This window comes from Pyrgilauda ruficollis, unplaced genomic scaffold (genome assembly GCF_017590135.1).
Source record: "Pyrgilauda ruficollis isolate IOZ18807 unplaced genomic scaffold, ASM1759013v1 scaffold6, whole genome shotgun sequence".
NCBI lineage: Eukaryota > Metazoa > Chordata > Aves > Passeriformes > Passeridae > Pyrgilauda > Pyrgilauda ruficollis.
In genome coordinates, this window is record NW_024527710.1 from 590,782 (window position 1) to 614,971 (window position 24,190).

Genomic DNA, 24,190 nt, shown 5'->3' on the forward strand with positions numbered 1-24,190 from the left:
GAGCCGGGCGAGAGGAGCCGGGAAACGGGGAGCTTGGAGCCGGGAAACGAGCGGCCGGGAAACGGGGAGCCGGGAGCCAGGCTGTCCCCGGACCTGGGGCCGGGTCCCGGCGAGCTGTGTGGCGTGCGGCGCCCCGGCTGAGCCCGCTTCCGTTTCCCTCGTGAGGCAGGTGGCGGCCGGGCGCTCCCGAGCATGCTGTACCTGGTGGGGCTGGGCCTGGGGGATGCCAAGGACATCACGGTGAAGGGGCTGGAGGCCGTGCGGCGCTGCCGCAGGGTGTACCTGGAGGCCTACACGTCCGTGCTCACCGTGGGCAAGGAAGCGCTGGTAGGTCCGGCCGCAGGGCCCGGGGCCTGTCGTGCCAGGGAGCCGCGGGCGTGCTGGGGCTGGGGGGGCCGTGGGAGAAATGAGCGGTGCCCGCTCTCGGGAGAACCATGTTCGTCACCTTCACATACCGCGTTTTCTAGGAGAAATTGTTTTGCTACCTTGCAAGAAGACTGCGGCAAAAATAAAATGTTCCTTCCTACAGCTGTTGGCACTAGTTTTCATCTCAAAACCTACCAATATGTGCAAAACTTGAGTTACTGGAGGACTTGGTTAGAAAGCGTCTAATCTGTCTAAAAACAAAAAACAAAAAAAAAAAAAAAAAGAAAAAAAACCAACCAAAAAAACCAAACCAAAAAAAAAAAAAAAAAAAAAAACCCCAAAAGTAACACAAAAAAAACGTAGAAAAACAGATGTTTTGCAACCCTGCACCTCTGTATCAGCCTGAGGTGTTATGGCATGCCTGCTGGGAATAGCAGTTTCATTGTGTCACATTTCCACGTGAGCCAAGCTGCCTCACCACGTGAGGATTCCCAGAACAGGCACACTTCAGTCAGAGATGGGCTGTTGGACAACATGGAGATAAAGTTTTGGTTAGTAAACACACCTCATGGAAGACAAGGGTAGTAAAATTGTGAAAATTGTAACTCTGAGGAGTTCATAGATGGTCACAGAAAGATGAAGTTTAATGCTGAAATAATACCAAAAAATAGCATAGCTGCCCACAGACCAGAGATCTTGCCTCTGCATAAGCTGGTGCTGTCTGGGCCTTGCTGCTATATGGCCGTAATGTACCTGTATGCAGAGCTGCAGATGCATAGAGCATGTGGGACCTATAGCTTGTAATCAGCATTACATGGTTTCCATATATCCATACCAAGGTAGGCTAGAATATTTGGAGCATCTCTGGTTTATCTGCCGTGTGAAGATGTGCTCTGTGGTTTATGTTTCTTTTCAGTACACTGAGGCAGTCTAAATTGTAGTCAGTCCATTCAAAACAAAATGTTCTTCTTTGTGGTTTTTTGATAGTTGGAAAACTGCTAAATGGAAAGGATTACTTGGAGATTTTTACTTTTCAAAATGAGCGTTTGCTATGAATAGAAAAATGAAGGGATTCCTATCCATCTGAAAATAAAACACTGAATAATAGGACAATGCTGACAGCTTTTGATCTGGTTATTTTGGGTTTTTTGTCCTATATGTCTTACTGTTTTAAGTCTTTTACAAACCTTGAAATGCCAAAGATGAGATAAAAAGATAAATAAAAACAAAGTAAAAATGTTGTCTTACCTAAAACACCTAAGAGGGAATATAGGAGTAAATAACCAAGTGTTTATAATACAGCCTGGATTCCATACAAGTGTCAATGCTGAATAGTTTATTTACTAATCTGAAGGTCATTCTCTCCTAAGCACCATGAAAAGTTAGAGGAAAACTCTCAAGAAGTCAAGAGCAGATGCTTGCAGAGACTTCCCAGAAATCCTTCTCTGTTGATGGTATTAAAATCAGGTCATAAAATTCAAATGACAAGACTTGCTTGTTTATTGGGATGGCCTAAAATGTATATTAAAAGTCATTTGATGTTGGCCATCCAAATTGGCCCTGAGTTTGGGGAAAGAACTGTTTGGACCCAGTGACCTCCCAGTGAGTCTACATTTTACTTTATATATATTCTCTACTTAGCACGCTTTGATTAGCATTGTGGAGCAGTCTCAAGGCATGCAAATAGATTCCGTTGGATGAAGCCAAAGTGAAAGATGTGTTCCTGGGGCTGCACCCAATCTGTTCTGGAGTGTGCATTTGCTCACAGTGTTGGGCCCAAGCCAGCCTGGTGCAGTGGCAGCCCACGGGAGGGATGTGTGGTGCTGTGGAGTGCTCTGCTCTACAGTCCAGCTGCCCTCCTGCTGATGTCTGTTTCACGAGGAAAAGATTTTATACAGTTAGGAAAACCTACTCAAAAATAGGCAGGAACTCCTAGTCAGGGAAGGGCATGTAGTCTGGTAACAGAGATCCCATACCTATTACTCTCACTATGGATTTTTTTATGGAAGCACCACTCTGCTTCTGTACAGGTCTTACAGTTCTCTTGTCAATTCACTGTTCTGTGTGGGCAAAGAAGTCACAGAAGTCAGAGGAAAACCTTTCTGGGTGATAACTGACTTCAGTGGCTTTATCTATTTATTAATATTCATAATACCACACAAATTTGCTTAGAACTTCTACTACTTAGAACAAAACCACCTTTCTTGGTCTTTGCCCAGGAAAAAAACTTTAATCATGTAAAGAGCATGTAAAACTCATTGTGACACAACATGGCAGATGTTTTCAGCATGATCAGAAAACATGTTCTAGAACTAACTGAAGTTTCATTTACATGTGTGAAGTTGAATCTGGAAATAAAGGCATTTAAAATGTACAAAGAGACACAATGATTACTGAGCTGCTGAAGAAAAATTAAGGACAGGATCAAATACGTGTTTACCTGTATACTTGGTAAAGTACTTCTTAAAGAGAACTCAAGACGAAGGATTAATATGAAGTCATTCCTTAGATGTGGTTAGCTAAAATGTACTAAGGAAAAATCTGAGAGAACAGGTTGTGGTGCAGCTAGTGTGGTATTTGTACCTGGTTTGGTGCCAGTATTGTAAGCAGCCTGAGAGCTAGGCTCAGGCTGGAAGAGGGGATGCCCTACAGCAGCAAGTTAAATTAATTCTGCCCGGAGTCCACCCAGGGACCCTCAGTGCAGGTGGGACTGAGCTGCTTTAGGTGCAGCTCCTCAACTGACACAAAAGGCATGGAACTCCAAGTCAGTATCAGGATAAAGTTCACATTCACTAATTTTTGTCAGCTCAGGAGCTGCTCTATGGAAAGGTCAGGTGTTCTTGCAAGCAGAAGTGAGGTTCTCCAAGACATGGGGCAGGCTGCTGGGGAGAATAATGAAGTTACCTATTCCAGTGTCCATTGGCTGTGCTCCTGAGTGAGCACCCAGAGACATACAAAAACATTCCTGAGTGTCTTATTTTAATGTTTATTATTAATTTCAATTTCTAGGAAGAGTTTTATGGAAAAGAATTGATTTTGGCTGACCGAGAAATGGTGGAACAAGAAGCAGATAGCCTTTTAAAAGAAGCTGATGTTTGTGATGTCGCATTTCTTGTGGTTGGTGATCCTTTTGGGTAAGACAGAGCAACATTTTAATTATAGCTTCATCACTCTTTTTTCAATAGGAAGAAGCCAACTGTGTAACTGTAGTTATTTTTGAGGGAACTGATTTTCAGAACAGAAACACTTTTTATGTCTGTATATTCATTATTGTATTAAAAGTATAGATACAGTTGTCTACACTTTATCTTGCTTTGCAGTTTCCTTGCCCAGATGTCCATTATAGATAGGAATGTGGACCCTCCAGGATGTATGAATTTTTCCTTCAGCAGATATTTATAATTTAATTCGTTATCATTTTATTCTCTGTGCTACCTTTTATAACGAATGCTTTGCCTCCTGATTTGTCTGCTAACAGAAGAAATTCTAGGTTATCACATAAATAAGAAATGTGCTATTTTGGGGAGAGAATTCTTTTAGTTGCTATTTACACTTACAAACTGCAGCTTTCATACTCAGTTGTTTTAGAATCAATCCAGATTATTGGTTGTATAATCTGCTTTAATATGTGCTAGTTTGTAAAATCACTTATATCATTATAAATGTCATGTCCTGTTGGTTTATTATGCCTTTTGTTTCCGCTTTTTTTCCTGCTGGAAAGTATAGGTTTTTTCTATGAACAGAAGGATCTCCTTCTGTCTCTTTGGTCAGGCATCATCAATCTGTAATGTCAAGCCATGCAGAAGAGCTTTTCATCTCCAGCTGGGGATGTAAGATTTATACCACAGTGTTAAGGGGCACAAGAAAAATGAAATCTGAGAACTTTATTTGTGAGGGAAAAAATGGAGTTTATGATAAAAGGAGCAATGTGCACATCTGTCAAAAGCTGATAATTTATGTAAATACAGGTTGAAGACAATTGGCAATAGACTATTATATTAAACTAATTATGGGCAGATGACCCTGTATTTCAGAAATATTGATTATACTTGCAGTCACATTTACATTCAAACTAGGATTTGTGCAGAGTGTAGAGCCATGTTACCTGTACCCTTGTGCTCTGATCCAGTGACTGATACAAGTACACAAGATGAAGAAAAAAAACTACATGGTTTGAAATGTAGCTGCTACTTGTAAGCAGTATTCTGATCTGCCTCAGTTATAATTAGTTTCAATGTCAAAATACTTCAGTTCTGGTTAACATACTACGTTATTGTTAAAAACTCCCCTTTTTGAATGAGTTGCTTCTCTCTAAATGTTTATGTTCTTAGCTCTCAGTATTGCAGCTAGAACTGCTCCTAGGCTCACAAAGAACCATAAGGATTTAGGGGCTTGTGAGGTTACTAGGACAGAGTACTCAATGTTTCTGTCCTAAGAGAGGCCAGAGCGGAGGACAGAAGCCACTTGCAGCTGATCACAGATTGTCAAGTATATTTGCAGGTGAGCAGAGTAACTGGCAGCCACAGAAGATGCCATGTGTTGGTGGTTAATGGTTAAAGTGATAAAGCAAACTGTGCCATGTCATCCTCACTGCAAGTTTTTATCTGTGTGTGGTTACACCCATGGATGGATGTGCTACAAGAACCTGACAACTTCAGTAGTACAATGGAAAGTCCAACACTCTAGGCTGGTGTTAACATTCATATTACTACCCATAAAACTTAACCTCTGTATCAGTGACAGAAAATACTGCTGTAGTTTTGGCTGTGGAGGGATGACTCCATGAGACTTTCCCTGGTATTAGCTGAGTGCCGATGAGGGCACTTCTGCCTTTAGCTACAGTCATTATAGACAGATCTACTGGGAGAAAAAAAATACTGGCTGGAGCAAATTTCAGTGAATAAAGCCAGCTGATCCCTTGGTCGGTATTAGCATAACCACAAAATCCTCCAGTGCTCCTTGTCCTTTGTATATGCAGGGAATAATAACACAAGGCTGTAAAACCAGTCTCCTCTTCTCTTAGAGCAAACATTCTTGAATCACCTTTGCTTCTGGAAGTCAGGAGCAATGTTAGCATAGTAACTAAAGTATTGGTTCAGATCATTTTACTGCCTTCTCCTAGGTCTGGGAGCCTGTTTGTATAAGGGTGTCAGATTTCCCAGATTCACGTTCCTCATTTTTTTTTTCTTCCACTGAAATTGATTTTTTAATAAAATATTGATCTTTACAGCCTTGCCAGCTGCTGTCACATTTGTGTTCCAGTCTAAAGCACCTGATCTGCTGATTGGGTGCTGGTCAGACACACAGCACCAAAATTATCAGGCTAGAACCAGGGGAATTCTGTTAGAGTAACTGAACAAGGCCAGGGTGAAAACAATTTTCCTAGTTCACTGTTCTGATGGCCATATGTTATTTCTTTCCTTCCTTGTTTGCAATGGCTACACAGAAATGTGTGGTCTCATCTTGGGAATGAAATGTCTAAGGTCATTGATCAGGTGAGATGAATTTAGGCAAGGGGTAGGTGCATTTTCATATTTCACATACATATAAGCATACATACAAGCAAAATACATATGTAAACATTGTTGCAGTTCAAAGATTTGCTTAATCTATATGTACTAACCATTTTAGAAAGGCTCTGATCTCAACTGCTTAACTGCAAACTAGTATTCTTGCAAGCTGTCAATCACTGCAATGCGTTTATTGAGCCTTAGACCTGGAGCTGAACTTAACTCTGTTTGAAGCTTCAATATTCTTAACTCTTTCAGAATAAGCTTTATCACTCAGATTTAGGCATTGTTAATTTGAGTAACCTGGATTAAACAGTAGAAAAATTGATTCAGTCTAAGGATGTGTTTTCTAAGTAAATGTGCAGTTCACCTCTGTCTGTTCAGAGTTCTTGTCTGAGTGTGGGGCTTTCCTGGCACACACTGGTGCTGATGGGAGAGGGCCTGGCTGTGCAGCCAGTAACGAAATCCTGGAGTTTTGTGGAAGTTTGTGTAAAACAGAGTTGGCCTTTACAGTTCAATGCATATTCAACAGACACCTGCAGAAGACAAAGGATACATGGAACTTCCCTTTTCAAATACTTGCCAAGGGTACTTTATAAAGTAACATTGTAATAGTGTTACAGTTCTAATGATGACAGAAAACTGCAAAGAGCTGTACCATACTGAGGATGCCTGGCATTTCAGCTGAGGAAGATGACATATGGAAGCCTTACTGGAGTGTTTATTTTCCTGTAACCACTAGGATATTGTTGCCATTTTTCCACCTCTGCATTGTCCTTGTTGTGAAGGATTTAATTTTATTTCAAAACAAACTATAGTGATAGTAACACTTGGTAACAGCATGTTTTCATTGTTTAATTCCTTCCTTTTCTTACCACAGGGCCACAACACACAGTGATTTAGTGCTACGTGCAGTAAAACTGGGGATTCCTTACAAGGTCATTCATAATGCTTCAATAATGAATGCAGTGGGCTGCAGTGGTTTACAGGTAATAGTTTTGGATATGCATATATGTTGTTTCCCAACTGCTAAGCTTAGAATTAGTGAGCTCTTCTACTGCTGTGGCAGTGCATGTTGCAATCCCAGCTTTGAAGATCTGTACCAACTGTACACATAATGTTAGAATTTGTTAATTCTTCCTTTTAGCATGCCACATGTCAGCAAAAGCCCTTTTTGATGAGCTCACATGAAAATGAATAGTAACACTTCTGTTCTTTTCTGTTTTCTAACTTCCTTCTGCCCCAGGAGCCTTTGGTATTTAAAGTTATTTTACAGATAAAGCTTTGCTTATGTTGGCTTCCTTCTACTACTGATGGTAAAATCAGGTATCAGGTAATACCTGATAAGTTTATTCTTAAATAGGGTTGTTATCATGTAGAGAACTATGCTGATCTTGTCATATAAGAAATACATGCACAAGCCTATATATATATATCTTCAACTCAGATCATAATTCCAAAGTCTTGAATAGGAGGCACTCTTTTTCTAATAAATTTGATCTGTCTCTACTTTCTGCCCATCTGATTAGGGAGGAGGGATTTGCATAGCCAAGGACTAGTAAAACAAATGATAGTTTTTGTGCATCTTGAATGGGTAAAGTAAAAAAGGTCTAGTGTTCCCCAGGAAAATACTTCCTTTTACGCAAGGTAATACGCGTAAAAAAGTAATACGCCTATTACTTTTACTGTATGAAAGATATTGTGGCAGTGTATAAATCATAACTAATCACATATAAATTAGATGAAGCTTCCCCCTCTTGTTTTCATTCAACTCTTTAACATAGAACCTGCCCTCTCAAGGTTCAGAATGGTTCCCTGTGCATGGGACCCCAAAACCAAGTTCCCACTTTACAAATGCCAAAAGCAAGCACAGGAGTGTAAATGTACTACAGACAAGTTGGGGGTTTAAACAATAACTTTCCATCACTGAAGAAGGAATTCCTTCCTAGCAGTACACAGAAGAACACAATTTATTTTAATTTCGGCAAACACCTGGTACATTCAAATTTCCACTGACTAACTCCAGTACTCCAAACTCCATTCAAATAGTAATGCTGGCCAACAGCAGGAAATCTGTGTCAATGAGTTTGGGTATTGTCTTTGGCTTTGATTAGAAATCTGAGCACCTTGTCTGACCTGGCTCTAGACCAATGCAGTGACACCTCTCCTGTTAGCTAATGCTAAAGGGAATGCTGCACAGCATTCACACTCTTTATAATTCTTCTTGTGAGCACCTTCTTAATGACACCTGCCTATTGCTGCAAGACTTGGGCAAAATTATGTTTCAGAAAGGAAATAGGCTTCTTGGTGTCTAAAATCTGCATGTATAGACATAGCAGACAGCAGCTGTTGCATGACTGCACTTACAGGGGTGGGTAAAACAAGACTTGTGGTTGGGGCTCACCCTTCCCCTTTTGCCTTGATGGTGGTGCAAAGTTTGCTTCTGCTGTCACACTGTTGACAAGTAGTTTCTACTACTTGCTCTCTTTTTTACTATTCTCTTACATTCTTACATAGGAAGGAAGATGCAAGGCCCAAAGAGATTTTTAAGTTTTCCGAAAGTTTGCTTCCCCCACAGTTCAGCCAGGCATAGGAAGGAGCAGTGTACAGCTTTTAGGTTAATTGAAAAAAAGACCAGAAACCTAACGTGACTATAAACAGTGCATAAGGTTATTCACATATGCAGAGTTTTGGAGATTAGATTGCTATTTCCTTATCCCTTGCTGAAGGGAGCAGACCATAAAGGAAATGTGATGTTATTCAGTCTGGCATTAGTCCCCTTTTCCATTCTGGCTTGGGAGGGACAGCCTTCTCCTAAGTCCACATTCCTGTTGTCATATAAGGCGTTTTAGGAAATAGTAATTGCATTACCAGGCAGAATATAACCAGTTGGATATTTAAGTCTTGATTGCTCCTTACTGGCATAAACAGCAAGTGAGGTGTATCTTACAAAAAAGCAGCCTTTGATTAACTAGAGTTGTGTTGGAAGTTTATAATTTCTTTCAAAACCTTTACATTCCATGGCTGTCTCCTGCTATCAATTTAATTTTGGAGTTATTGTGTCTCAAATTGTAAAGTTCCTGTCAAGTATAGGAGGGATTCCTCTTTTGCTTCACCACAGAAAAGGCTTTGCTTTTTTTCTTGTTTTAATCTGATTGTGATACAAACCCTCTCTTTCTTAGTAGAGAAAAACAGGAAACACCTTTATACGCCGTTCAGAGAGCCATGTGCATAGCGAGCTGTAACTGCTGATTAGGCCATCTGAAATGCAGCTACAGCACAGTCTGGTCACAAAAGAACATCTCTGGTCATCAGAGCAATGTTTCTGTGCAGCCAACAACATTCTGGTACTGTGCAGTTTTCCTGTACAGTGATTTATTGAAGTTGGTACAGCATCAGTGATGGTTTGTTACCTTCATTCCATAGTTGTAGATCTTGCCAAATAATGAAGAGGGGTTCATATCTATTTTCAAATCCTTTTTTTTAACTGTCCTCCTCATTTAACAGAATTAGTGAAGCTGTTTTGGAATACTGAAAAAAAGAGTGGGGTTTTAATTTTGAAAATTAAACTTCTTGGAAGCTCTCACAGTGTGATAAACTGTGCGGGGATAGTATAACTTAGCAAAGTGGTAGTCTGATTGGGCATAAGGCTCTGTGATGTGCTGTGCTTCTCTCTTTTACACTGTTTTTGCTGTACTTCACTGTAACAGATACTTTCTTTCCAAGGCTGAAGAAGCTGTTTTCCCTTAAAAACAAATGAATGGAAGAGAAGCCAAGAATTGTGCTCCTATGTCAGTGCCTCTTAGCATGTTCTCTGCAGGTTCACCTCCCTTGTATGGAGTCTGCCACATGGGTGTGTTTGTCACTCTGACTCCTGTTGTAGTGGGGAGCAACCACCAGTGAGGACAGTCAGGCACTTTGGTATCTGCTGACACTGCCAAGGAAGCACAGGCTGTACCTGTGCTCACTCTCAGTTTTTCAGAATAGGGCTGATTGCTAAGGCTTTTAGCACTAGAATAAAGAGGCAGGAAAATGAGGATCTCTAATTTCCGTATTTCTCCTTCATTTCTAATATGCATGACATCTGGGTTGGTTTGGGAAGGTCACTGGTCAGAGTGGTGCTCTCAGGACAGAATTCTCTCTGACCCAGTGCTGGTAATGTGTGCTTGAGGTAGAACTGCTGGTGGTCAAACACAGATTCTGCATCACGCTGACCTGTGGTGCGTGTGAAGGAATGATGCAACTTCAAATGGCTTGAGATCATGGCATTAACATAAAGAAAGAGGATTGAGAACTGAAGTGCAAAGCTGGAGGCGAGTCACAGGATGAGATAAAAGGCTAAAAGGAGATGCTCATTTCTCAATGGTGTTGCTCGTTTTGAAAGCATTTGGTTGGGTAGCTAGGAAAAAAACATGTTACAGCAAAGAGCTGCCTTTCTTTTGAGATGTACCCACTTTCCAGCTGAATAGCTTCAGAACAAACATCTGCATGTGCCCTTGTTTCTTTCAGTGACGCATCTCGGGTTTTTTGTTTGCAGTCCTCTTAATTCTTGTAAGACAATTACAGTTATAAAATAGAAAATAGCCTTTTTGCTAGCAGCTGGTCACTTACATGCAAAAGCAATGCTTACTGTGTTATTTTTGAGTTTTTGCTGAACAGGTGAGTACATTTCCAGTGTTCTTAAAGATAAAGAAGCTGAATGATGCTATCATTAATTTCTGTGCTCATAGTCAAATAGAAACCCTGTAGTAGCTGCAGGAGTGGAGCCTCTGAGTCCCACCCTCTCTGTGTGCACTAATCTTCAAAAACACTCTGCTCTAATAGGGGGGACTTTACACAAAATTACTGACTGTTAAACTGTTTTCCATCACTGATTGTTTTTTCAGTTACTAACAGCTTCTGAGCCTTTAAGAAGTTGGCATTTGTTTTTCAAGCCAATTAAAAGTTAAATCAGTGCTGTTCACACTATTTCATTACTCAAAATTGCTGTCCAACTTAGCGCCATTTGTCACCAGCAAACATGAACCAGAAACATCTATTTAATCAGGTTTGGGGTTTTTTTTATTTGAGATTTCTTCGTTTCATATTAGTAACCCAAGTCACCTTCAGGGCAGGAAGGAAACATTTCTTGATATTGGCAGAAAGAATCTTAGAAGGTTTTTAAAGATAAGGTGACATTACCTTGGGGGCAAATCCTCTCCTATGCAAGTTTGCTTTCTCAGTATTTTGATAGCTGAATTTTGTTCTGCTTGTGGAGTGGCTATTTCCTAAGCAGATCCAAGAGGCAGCCAAAGCAAAATGTGCTCATCCCTTCAACTGATTTTATGAATTTTGTCACAGCTGCCTTCTGAAGACTGCAATTATGTGGAGTGGGTTTTCATCAACCAAATGTGTTTTCTTCACAGTTCCTTTCTGTCTGGCATGTACTAAGGGGACTGGAAGTTTTTGTGACAGCTAGGACGATCTCTTAGCTTGCAGTACAAAAAGGAGTCAAAGCCACATATATGTGAATGGTAAAACATTTCAGTTTCATGTGGAGGTTCTCATGAGTGGCATTTGAAGTTGCTCAAGGTCTGTGGTACTAAATAAGGTAGTGTAAAGGGCTAGAGCTAGGTTTGTGGTTGTTTCATATGACCAATTCCAAGCAAAAACAAAGATTGAGTGATTCTTACTCCTCTTTGTTGATGATCACACTACTTCTTCAGCTGCTATCAAGCAACAAAATATAATACAAAGAACAGCAGGAGCCCTTTAATTTGATGTATGTGGTCTGGAGGGTTGTTAACAGGTTAGGGAGAATAAAGGGAAAAACCTGACTCAGGTTCCTTATCTTTGAGGATGAACATTGCATAGCATCATGTCAGAACCCCTATGACAAAGACAAAGAAAATATGTCTTAGCTTTTCTGGGTATGCCCATTGGGATCTGTCTGGAAGTAACCTGGGATAATGCAAGGCACTCTGCAGTCTCTAAATCCATTGAGGAATAGTCTTAGGAGAAAAAGCCTCTTAGTTCCTACCAGTGGGTTGTGATTAGGCTGAGAAGAGTCTGAATTTCCATAATTCACCTGTGCTGTGAGAACTGTCTGCAGTAACCTGTGACCAGAATATGGCTCTGTAGCATTTCACCACTATGGAGTCTCAGGTATTTGGTTGTGTATGGTGGCAGGTCTGAAGAATGCAGTAACTCTTTTTTTTGGGAAGTACCAGACATATGACTAGTTCTGAAGCTGTTTGAAATGTTAGGAAGGGAGATAGGTTCAGAAGTGGAAAATTGCTGTGTCACCATTGAAGCTGATACAGCAATAATTCTGGGAAAGATGCTGTAAAAATAGATGTCTGTGTTTTGAAATGTTTACTTCTTGGTTTCTCTGCAGCTGTTGGCCAACTGACCTTTATATTATTTTTCATCTTCTCTCCTGCTTGCTTTAGAACTTTTTGGAGGGGATGGTGGATCTTCCTTTTTTAATTTCCCTATTCAGTTTCAGCTTGTTCCGTCTTTTATGCCCTAAATTTTTGTGGTTATTGACCACACCACGATTTCAAGTGAGAACAATTGATCAGGACAGTTTCAAGTTATCTGATATCATTCAGACTGGTCTTTAACAAAGTAGCTCAGCAGCTGCATTGAAATTCCACTTGCACCTTCCAAGGTGAGATCATGGTACTTTTTCTCACAGTTCATTCTGGCCTCTTAATTTGCAATCAATTCTGCTTGTATAAAGAAGTAAAATAAGAAATAGCATTAATATAAAGGTTAAAATACTGACAGAAAAGAAGCACCAAAAGTTGTCAATCATTCTTTCATATCATGTGTGTAAATAAGATAGGAAGTTATATCTTGTTCTGAGGTGATGTAACCGTGAGTTGAAGAACAGCTTTCTGCAGTATTCTGTGAGGCAGAAAACTCTAGCAGCAGGGCATTGCCTCAGAATAGAGTGCTGGCTTCCTTTGCTGACCTGAGCTGTTGCATTGCAAAATTTCAGTGCACAGAGTTTTTCTTAAGCCAGTTAGTACTTGGGGGGGAGGGTGCAGAGAAAGGGCTATTTCCAAAGACAGAGGTCTTTCAAAATGTCCTTTTGAAACTTTTCTGTGATGTTTTTGAGCATTGAGGAGAAGGTAAGAGTTTGGTTTCCAAGCTGAAAACACGAAATATCTGTCCAACCATTTCACTGCACCCCTTTGAAATTCTGGCACTTTTGTGAATGAGCAGAATGCAGGCACTCTAACAAACCTGCTCATCAGTGTAAGTGTGATGCCTGAGATGTTTGGGCTTGTACAGACCACACATTGCCCACTCCTAAAACCCCACATGCTTCATGCAGAGCGCAGCACACACAAGTTGGCTGTGAAATTTCATTTGCTGTTGCCTCCCTTTAGAGCTGTGCCAGCCACTGTACAGCTGATCCCTGATCTCTGCAAATCCACACAGCTCATCATCTTATTGAACTCCTGAACAGTCTCAAAGCATGGCAGTAATCCGTGGCTGTGTTGTAACACTCCTTGGTTAACAAACATGTCAGACAGTTCTGTTTCAGTGAGAAGCATGATTCCTGGAATTTTGGGACCCTCTGCAGCCTCTTATGATTGGTGGAAAGAAAGCATTTTAATTTCAGTGGGTTTTGTCTTTAGTGGACCTGCTGTCTTCTGTAATTCTTGAATCCTTAGGATAGTAGTGCAATTTTTGGCATTTATTGCTCTCTCTGCTGCAAGGCTTTTCTTGAGAGTCAGATACTTCATGCACAAGTTCAAAAGGTGGAAATTAGAGCACAGCAGAGGAAACTAAATTGGGAACAAATGGAATTCTGCATGAAGTACAGGGAGAGCATTTAAAATATAAGATCTGATACAGTCATGCCCTTCTTAATGCAGGTTTGCCCTGGTGAAGAGCAGTTCCTATGTTTGCTTAAATGTCACACGTCTGCAGAGACCAATACTGGATGAGAAAGAAATATTGGTTTGTGTCAGTGGAAGTGTTTGTAAGGTAATTGGTTATAAGTATTCAAGCACAATAGAGGTATCCCACTTACTACTTCAGTTCCTCAGCATTCAGGCTGATGGTGTACCAGGGACTTTGCAAAGCAGTATTCCTCCCTCTGTAATTTAAAGTATGTGCACATTAATCCTAGGAAATCTGTTCTTCACAAGTTTAGTTAGTAGAGGGGTATAAACTGCAAAAGCATTTCTAGGAGGTTAATATAATATGTCCTACTCTATCTTATTGGTGTAGAAACTACTTCTGTACTTTCCAGATGCTGAGAAAAGAGGTGTATTTATTTTGAGACGAAGTACAGTTTTCTGTGGTATCAATTCTTCATGAAGGTGTTCTGAAGGTTTTTCTACTGAATAGACAGGCAATTTCTGACAAAAATATTTTACTCTTTTTTGACACCCAGGCTTCAGTATTAATGCAAAACCCAGTAAACAAATGACAGATTAGTGAATGATTGGCAGGGCTTTTATGAAAAAGGATAGCTTGCTTACCTTCTTGTTGGCAAAGAGGATGGAGAATCTTTGTAGTGAGTAATGGAAAAGAGAATTATAACAATCAGAATTAGCACTGTATGGTATAAAGTTGAATGTCCAACTCATTCTTAACATGTAGCAGAGTGGTTTAGGAGTTCTGATTCCCAACAAAATACCTCTTAGATAATAACATTTTTCCCATTTCTGCATATCCTTTCCTTTCCTAAAGGGCAGAGGTAAAAGTTTTTCTTCCTTGGTTTATCAAAATGCCAAAGGGCCAAGGTAAGATTTAAGGTTAATTGAGGCCACTTTCTGTCCTGAACAAGGACTGCTGCTTTAGGGACGTGGTTGCAGTGGTTTCAGGTGCTGATGGGGAGCACTTAGGTAGGTATCAGACTTTGCAGCACTTCTGGAAGACTGCAGGAATGCTACCAAGGAGATTAAAGGTATTTTGCTCCCAGATACTCTAACAGTGAAGGGGAGAAAGAGAAACTTCTTGTACTAATAGTTTTTCTACAGATTTAGTACAAAATGGGAATGAGTTCTAGATAGCCACATGAAAAATAGGCAAAGCATAGTTTGATTTTTCTTTTCATTTTCTAGAACACAGCCTTGAAATAGCTAACATCAGGAAAGTTACATCAGGAGCAACTTATTTGGTTCAACCTGTATTTACTTTACTGGAAGAACCTTTAGGTTGTGAAATGTACCCGGTATGTTCTTGTCCTTGTGCTAGAATGAAATACTTAAAAGAGGAAATGTTTTCAGTTACCTTACAGGAATCTTTGAATAAATTTTATCAGCATGAATAGTTAAAATTTGAGCTTTTGAAAATAAACATGTTTCTGCTGTCATTCAAGTTCTGCTCTACCAGCATAAAGGAGTTAAAGCCACAGCCTAATGCCACAATAACAGAAGTATGTATAGGGGAATCCCCACATGGCACAGGGCTGCCAGAGTTGCTTCTATACAGGGTGCTCTGCCAAAGCACACACAGTGCCTTTGTCTCCTTTTGTGGGCTTGGAAAGCAGCTTTTCCTTCCAGGACCACAGAGAAAGTGAGAAGGATAGTCCATGTGGCTGTTGTTTCTCTGGTGGGCTTAAGCAGACAGCATATTGGCAAAAATCCATCTGGGGTGGCCCCAGTCCAGAGCTAAACAGACCAAAACTGATGCATGGTATTCCCCTATTTCAGGGTAAAAACTATTTCCAAGCCAAATACTGCCTTAAGTTACATATGACTTTCACTTTGCATCACCAAAGATGACTGGCAGGACTATTGCTTCAAATGTCTTCACCAAGGTGAGGGACTTACAGTAATAAATGTGTTAAGGCTGAGAATAGAATCAGTGAGTATGCTTGACATTGAATCTGCTAGCAATATTCTTTCCATATGTGCATAAACCATGTTGTACCTCTCTGCTTCCTGCACAATCTGTCTTCAGATCTTCATATCCACTATCTCCTTAGACTGTAACTTCTTTTGCGTGCTAGAGCTTCCATCTGCAGCAAAATGCCATTTAAATCAGCAGAATCAAAACATTAAATTATAGCATTATTCCAAGCTGTCTAACCCTAACCAAAGTAAGAGATAAAAAACCCTTAGCCAAAGTAAGAAATAATAAATAATAATTTTGGCACCAATCTTACAAAGTTTTTGCCTTTAAAAGGATTTCAGAATTGAGTATCAATAGAAAGTAGAAATAGAAAGTTACTAATTCTGCCTTGGAAAGGTGAATCCAGTAAAAACTTTACAGGTAGTTCATTACATGGCCTTTAACATTATTGCATGCTCTTATTTTTTCTTATTGCTCATGTGTGTTATTGCATTTGCTCTGTTTTACAGTTGTACAATTTTGGAGAAACCGTTTCCATAGTGTTCTGGACAGATACATGGAAGCCAGAGAGCTTCTTTGACAAGATTGAGAAGAACAGGCAGAATGGAATGCACACCCTGTGCTTACTTGGTGAGCAGCAGCCACTCTCCTGCCTTTTAGTCTATATATTGAGTGTTTACCCAACTGAATAGATCACCAGATAAGCAAATGTGGCATTAAAAAGGTTAGTGCTGATAAACTTTTGAACTGAAAGTGACTTCATGGATGTAGAAGCAGTGTGGTAAACTGGACACTTACAGTCTTGGGGTTTTGCATTTTAACCCCTTTCATCTGAGTCACTTTGGTTTAGAAGTTGATTATGTAACAAGGAATACTTATTCAAGGTTCAAAAGGTATCCAGCTTTCTCTGTGACAGTTTTGGGGGAGGAGGGGTGTTTGAGTACAGGTAATCCAGCTGGATTCCTCTTGGAAAGATTATGGTCAATTTGTTTCATAAAATTGCAGCTGTGCAGAGTCTTACCTACCTGACCCCTTCTCTATTTCAGTTTTGCCCAAATCTTTTTATTTTCCCATAACAGAAGCTTGTTCTAAATTTTGATTGGGACAGGAAGGAAGTGCTAATGAAAGTCAGGTTCCTGCATGGCAGTGATGTAATCACTGTCGAGCAGTCAGACTGCTTTACATTCTGTGACATAATGTGCTCATAGTTGAAGAGTAGTCCCAATGAACTGGTGTGCTCAAATGTGCTAGTACTTAACTATCTTATGGTAAATATGCCTATTCGTATATTTACCAGGATTTTTATTTAGCTCTGAAATCTGTGAAATTTCCCTGTTGTTGGGTAAAATCACATGCATAAAGTCACAGGATTTTGACATTAACTAACAGATGAAACAGCACAGTGTGATCCATATTCTAATAGCTAAATATAATATTATAATATTAATAATAGCTAAAATGTTGTTAAAGCTTCACCTACATAGAAAACTAAGTGGGAAGTTTGTAGGAAAGCTGTGTTTTAATGTGTTTTGTTCTACAGATATTAAAGTGAAGGAGCAGTCTCTGGAGAATCTCATTAAGTGAGTCACCATTTTGATAATACATAGAAACACACACTGCCCCTACAAAGGTTTTTTTATACAAGGAACAAAGGTTCTTTACCCATAGTCTAATACTGAACTTACCTGCCTTCTCTCATGCTTCTTGGTGGCCACTGTCTTTTGTTTCTTACAAGAAGTGAAACTCTTTTGTTCCTTGCAATAGGGCCTGGCTTTTTTTACAGTAACTGAATGGAGTTGCAGCAGAACATGATCTTTTTTGTAACTGTTCCTGTGAGAAGCACTAAGTCAGAAAGGGATAGGCTTTCCTCTTGGTGAATGAAGTGTTATTTCTCTACTGTTCTGTCACCTCCTGAAACAGATTAATATCTTAAACAGTGTTCTAATTTCATTCTTTGTACACTGGTTGGTACAGTGCAAAGTGCAGAATACATAACACCCTTCTTAAAGAGTTAAATAAGCAATATACAGAAAATGCTCTTGTGCTCGTTTAACTGTATTCAAAAAGCTTTTGCCACATCTTACTCATCTCTGCAATCTGTATGTTTTCACAGTGGTGAATATAAATGGCTCCTCTGTACACATGCTGTAACTGGTCTAAATTAACATTTGTGAAGTCTCACAGTATCATTGAGGTTTGTTTATTCTGGAGTTTCAAAATAAAATCTGTTTGACTGAATCCACAGTTGGCAAAGAAAGCAGCATTTCATTTAAGGATATATTTCTAGTCTGTAATCATCTGTCTACAGGGCATTTAACAGAAAAACAGTTGTATGTCCTTGGATTTAAGTCTAATGCATCCTTCAAGAGTAGCTGCAAAAACCTGCATCTTGCTTCTAGCAGCTGAATTTGCTTTTAGGATCTAAATGATCTGGCAGCTGGAGCCCAGCTGTTTCACAGGTGTGGTGAGAGCACAACAGATTTCTGTATTCTCTAAAAATTTCACTCTTGTCTAAAAGACCCAGCATGAGAGCCTGGGCCTGTTTAAGTTCAACCTGCTGGTCTAGAGGTCTTAAAATAAGCTGTAAGATTGCTGGAGATAACAAAATGGGTTATATGTGAAATTTCTCTGCTTTTCCTTCCCTGCAGAGGAAGAAAGATTTATGAGCCACCACGTTACATGAGTGTGAATCAAGCTGCAGAACAGCTTCTTGCCATTATTCAAAACAGAAGGCTCCAGGGAGAAAACCCAGGTATGATTGGACTGCTTCTGTCTGCTACCACCCTCTCCAGTCAGACCTTTTGATGAGCCTCTGAACTCCCCTCCCCTGACTCCCAGAATTCTGCTCTGCAGTGGATTTGGGCTGCCTTAAATCCTAGTCATGAGATGGATTTAGCCAAGATTGAGCCCAGCACAGTTCAGTGAGCATCACTGAAGGTGCACTGGTGGCTCCTGGAGCTACAGTCAAAGCCTCAGTCTGGAAACCCTGCACTGTTTCTATCCATGTGGAACTATGAGCTCTTTGAGCCATTAGAGTTGCAGGAAGCAGAAGGATTCTGAGCATTTTAGATCAGTCAAGATCAGTCAAGCTGCAAAAAAATCTCAGCTGTTTTACTTAGACTGGTCACACCCTGCTCTGTGTGAACACTAGGAGGAATCTAGGTTAACCCAAAGATGCAAAGCTGTGATTTTCACCTTGAATTCTTAACACTAGTCAGGAGCAAACTGTGAAATGTTTATTGAGACCAAGGGTAAAAGCATAGCAGTTAATAAAGATGATGCAGTTGTGTCACAGATTTTTTTTCTAACAAATTCACCTAGGTCTACTCCTCATTTAAAAAGTTTATTCCTTCAATACTGTTAAAATGAAAATCCCTTAATTATATCCTTTACATAGAATGAATCAGAAGCAGCAGTTCCCTCAAAGTGAACACAATTCCTAAACGAATTCTTCCTTATCAACATCCTTAAGTTTTATTTTCTTTGAAGAGCAAGTTTCTTTCTAGGCCACTCCAATAATTTAATAATTGGAGGTTTAAGAAAGCAGTGTTAAGGTTTAAGCATTTTGAGTACTTTTTCCCCTTATGATAGGATCATTAGTTAATAAATTAAACATTTCATCTTCTTTCCTACAGAAATTACCGAAAACACAATTTGTGTTGGCCTTGCTCGTGTTGGTGCTCTGGATGAGAAGATTGCTTCAGGCACTCTACAGCAGATGTCCACTGTGGAATTGGGTGCTCCACTACATTCCTTAATTGTTACAGGCACTATGCATCCTCTGGAATTGGAAATGCTTAAACTGTTCTCTGTAGATAGTTCCACTTTTGAAAATAATGCATGTCAAAGGACTACTTAAATAAAAATGAGGCATTTACATTTTTATTCCATCTTCAATTGCATAACAGCATGAAATATTGCTGCGACTATTTAAGACTTGTCTAACTGTAGTTAGACTTTATATTGCTTCAGAGGACAACACTGCAGGAACACAGACCTGCTTTTACCTGAGGCTGCAAACTGCACCTGCTGGTATCAGACTCTACCCTGCAGACACTTCCAGAAACTTCTAAACCCTTGATTCAGATCACTGACATCCACACCAGTCTTGGGCTGCTGACTAGGATAAGAAGAGTACCAGGTATCTGTGTGGCATCACTTGCTGTAGTGCATTAACCAAATCTACTGCATGCATTGTTTAAGTGCATTAGATGTTAAATTGTGCAGAAACTTAGGAGTTCTCTTACCAACAGAAAACATTAGTGTGCAAAACCTGTTAGGTCTGTGTCCATCTTTGCCTTGGGAGAGTAAATACAGGCAGGTGAGAATGCTCTAAACCAAAGAAAACCAAGAACTTTCCCTTTGGACAGCTGGTGAAAGGGGGAGAAGCTGCACAGAATTTCTTAGTTCAGAAGACTGCAACTTAAAGTAGAACTGGATTTCTTCATATGTTAATGCTAGCATTTATGAAGGGCTAGACGCAACTTCAGCAACCACAATTAACCTCCAGCCAAGTCTCAGCAAACAGACTGCAAGAATTCTCTTTAAAATCAGTTTGTAGATGATGATGGTTGCTATTTCAACTATTCTTCACAGTATGGTGAAAACAAAGCAGACCTGTATGCATTATTCTTTTAAACTGAAGATTTATTGGAAAGAAATTTGATCCCATATCTTTTCAGCAATATAGGATATTTAACATTTTATATAGACTGTATTCAAGTAGAAAAGATTACATAAAAAATTTCTTAATATTGCACTTGGGACAAGCCGTGGCTAAGCTACTAACATTAGCATTCCAGAACAAAATCATACATCATCTTCAGAATTTTAGTGAGCTGCCTTGTGTTACCTGCCAGATCCCTTCACAGGTACTTTGACACACTTTGCTACTGAACTGAAGCTCACTGCTAAGAATATTTCCTGTAATGTAAAGGTAAAGGCAAGCAATATGCTGTATGCTACCAGGGATGATTTTGGCAATTGCTTCATTCACATTATTTCACACTTCAGCCAAGATACTGTAGTGATTCACTTAACTCTTGTACAAGATCCCAGCATACATGTGAGAGGCTCCAATGCACATGGGAAGTGAAATACCCAGCTCTTTTTACACATTATTTCAGCCAAATTACCACATAGGCAGGAACCTTTTGTGGCTCACTGAAACAGATAAGTAGGTTGAGCAGTATTTGCACACAGCAAGACTCAGTCTTCGCATGCCAGGCCCAGCATGGCTGGCATCGCTTCACATTATAGCAGAGTCTGGCCAAGGAAGTGCCCACAGGCATGGGCAGTGCAACAAAGCCTGAACGGGGGACAAATCCCAAAAGGAACCTCAGCAACCTCCAGATAAGGATTTTCACGGAAGTGTAAAGGAGGAATTAGCTACTGAGTCAGTATTGAGGATCAGAGAGATTATATAAAAAAAATCCTGCTTAAAGTAGTGGGATAATCAAGAATCATAGCAATCTAATGGCTGCTGGAGAAAACAGGACAGGGTTTAATTATTAACTAAAATTGTTGCTCTGAACTGGTATTTAAAGACTTTGTGTCATGAAGAAAGATAAGGGTTTGCATTTTATAAAAGCATGCAACTGAAAATCTGCACTGTGCAACTGCAGTCTGCACTGCGAAAGAAAAGCCATGGACTTTACAACTTGTTTGCATGCTATGTGCAGATGATGGAAAACTGCAGTTCAGCAGCAGATTCTCTCCTCTTGTATCTTGTTTACATTCCCAGAACAGGTTCACTTCAAACACTTCAAAAAAAGAGAAACCATTAATTTTCCTTCACCTTTAAACCCAGCTTTACATCTCTAAGAAAAAGTAAATTAAGAATGTTAAGTCACTAAGGTCCATTTTAGTAGTAGTAGCAGCTTCAATTTTTGTGTAAAAATAGTGTCAGCAGTTTTTACTAATGATGCAACTGAACTTTTGCTTTAGTAGGGATTATTACATAAAAAGCGAAGTCGTTTATTTACTTTTCATCTTAGCTTAGCAAATCACACGAGTAACTCTGCTCTCTGTAGGGCCCCCCCGATGAAAGGAGCCAGTCTATCCAGAGCTGTGTACTTACCAGATTAGCCTATAAAGGACCAGTCCTTACTGTGCATATTCATAAGAGAAGTTACTGTTATTTAGCCCAAAAAACACTGAGGCATTTTTATACAGACACTCTGTAACATTTGTTTTATCTTATTTTTTTGCAGGTGTGGTAAAAATCATGCAGTTTGCAGGCTTGGTCTTTGAACAATAGGGTTTTAAGTTACTGGTTTCAATCACTGAAAAAAATAACCCACAAAGACAGACCAGTAACCCCACAGTAAATATCAGCTACATGAAAACATGAGAAAACCACACTTTGAAAACTTGATTCCAAATTCAGAAGTGGATACCAGGAAGCTGAGTTTCAGCACATGATCTGTAGCCATTCACCCATCTCTGGATGCCAGTCATTCACACAAGTCTTTGTTTAAATCCTGCCTTGCATCTCCAATAAAGTGTCAATAGCAAAGTGTTACATAAGCAGCCAGTGTTAAGTAATCAGCAAAACACAAATAATGGTGCTTTGGCTCTCAGGGTAAGGAAAGTTGCGCTTTTGCTTTCAACTGCATGATTTGTACTCTTCTAAAACCTGAGCAAGTATCCCCTTAGGTGAAAAAAATATCAGATGTCCCTTGTTTACTGACGTACTACATGTGACTGCAGTTACTGACTGAACATGTCATACACTGTGTTTGTAGAATTTTGTGATGCTTACCCTTTTTCAGAAAGCCTAAAAAGGCTAGTCTGTTTTGAATCTGACTTCCCTACACTATCCCCAATTATATTTGACAAACAAATGATATATTTCTTACTGTAAATGTTTAAACATAATGAATTGCTATCTTGCTTGGCTAGAAAACTCAGAGTTGAACATATGCGTCCAACAATCAGCTAAATCATAATAAGCAGAAACAATTATCAAAAGTTATTAAAATTGTTGTGTAATTTTAACAGGCTTATAGGCTTTTTCACTCCATTTTCCATACTAAAAATTTCGTAAATGTGCATTTAAAAGAACACCATCACCACCATCAAACAAACAGCCACTCTGCCAGGTTCTCACTTGGAAACAAATAGTAGCAGTTGTCTTTTCATTAAGAAGCTAAAATAGAGGCCAAGCTCAGCAACTTGGGCAGCACTACAGCATTTCAACAAGTCCAGGAACAGTCAGTCCTGAAACGTGCTGGTGTAAAGATCACTTAAACCAAAGCTTACTCTTGGATCATGACACAATTGCAATGAATCTGTCTGGTGCTTGCCTATAAAGTGATATCAGTTGATCTTCTCCAGCCTCAAATAGCCGTAATAGTAACTCTTAAAAAATGAGGAAGTCCTGCTGGCAGCCAGCAAGCAGCAGTCTCTATGCATCACACTACAAAACAGCACCTCCACCCTATAATCACAAGCGGGTTTTCATCACCTTCTCTGAACATACATGCACAGAGTATCTTAAACTGCAGCACTCCAATCTGCTCAACAGATTCCTGCACCCCACCCTGTGCCGTGTAACTTCCATCTTGCAGTCAGGAACTCTGGGCCTGGCACTGCCAGGTGGGGCAGGGAGAGAGCCTGACAAAGTGCCAGGCAGGAGGCCAGGAAAGAGACGTGGGACATGCAGCCGGCTGGGAGGGCGCTCTGCGCCTGTGTTCCCAGGGAAAGCAAACAGCATCGGAAATGGCAATGGAAGGATCTGAAGACTGGAAGAGACAGCAAAGATTAAAACCAGTATTATAGGTGCCTTTGTACTGCCATTTTTTTTACACCCAGTTTCCAGTTCTAAGCACAAGAGTACACCCCAAGATCTGGACAAAAACAACATTCATGTTTCAATGTCTCAACTGGAAAATTCAGGAACCACCATCAAATTTGGCAAGTGTTGTTGTTTTCACATAAAAAGCAATCAGGTGTTAGATAGGAACAACAGAATGAATGCAAGAAACTCCCTATCTGTGATGGATTCAACAGTATCAGTGGCAAACAAACCATTTCTGCAAATCAATCTTCAATAATTTCATAGTGCCTAGCACTTACTACATGGACATTGTAAGCTTCTCAGGGCCTTGATTTTAGTATTACCTCTGACCAAAATAAACATAAAATCCATATCAATCAGTGGCAGCTAAGACTTCTCAGAAAAATGCCTGTATTGCTTTTTACTTCACCATGTTCTTCTGTTTGTAAAATGTCCTCTTAAAAAGTCTTCCATTACTAAGTGAACTACTACAGCACAGTGGAACTATCACAAACACAGCAAATTGCTTTTGAAAGTGACACTCAGATATCTGAGTAAAATGATTACAAATGCTAGAAAATACATGACAGAAGAATGTTTCTGGAAAAAAAAAAAAAACTAAACAAAAACAACAATCTAACAACCCTTACTGCACTGAGAATTTTCTCCCCAATGAAAACATACAAGGCTGCAGTAAAATTGTCAAAGATATAAGATTTGTCAGCCTAGGAAA

The 24,190-nt window shown here is 39.8% G+C and overlaps 1 protein-coding gene across 1 annotated transcript; it reads left to right on the top strand.

The window, feature by feature from the left end:
- The first annotated feature begins 192 nt into the window (after positions 1 to 192).
- Positions 193 to 19,560, top strand: DPH5 (diphthamide biosynthesis 5). Its single transcript, XM_041483525.1, has 7 exons — positions 193 to 327; positions 3,376 to 3,500; positions 6,757 to 6,865; positions 16,187 to 16,307; positions 17,218 to 17,257; positions 18,326 to 18,429; positions 19,313 to 19,560. Exons 1-7 carry the CDS (start codon positions 193 to 195, stop codon positions 19,534 to 19,536), a joined length of 858 nt encoding a protein of 285 aa, XP_041339459.1. The 3' UTR covers positions 19,537 to 19,560.
- The last annotated feature ends 4,630 nt before the right edge of the window (positions 19,561 to 24,190 follow it).

Bases quoted from the DNA above. Each gene is read 5' to 3' on its own strand.
- DPH5 (XM_041483525.1), top strand. From the start codon at position 193: ATGCTGTACCTGGTGGGGCTGGGCCTGGGGGATGCCAAGGACATCACG. The intron at 328-3,375 runs GTAGGTCCGGCC...TTCAATTTCTAG, and splicing joins CCGTGGGCAAGGAAGCGCTG to GAAGAGTTTTATGGAAAAGA. The intron at 17,258-18,325 runs GTGAGTCACCAT...CCTTCCCTGCAG, and splicing joins TCTCTGGAGAATCTCATTAA to AGGAAGAAAGATTTATGAGC.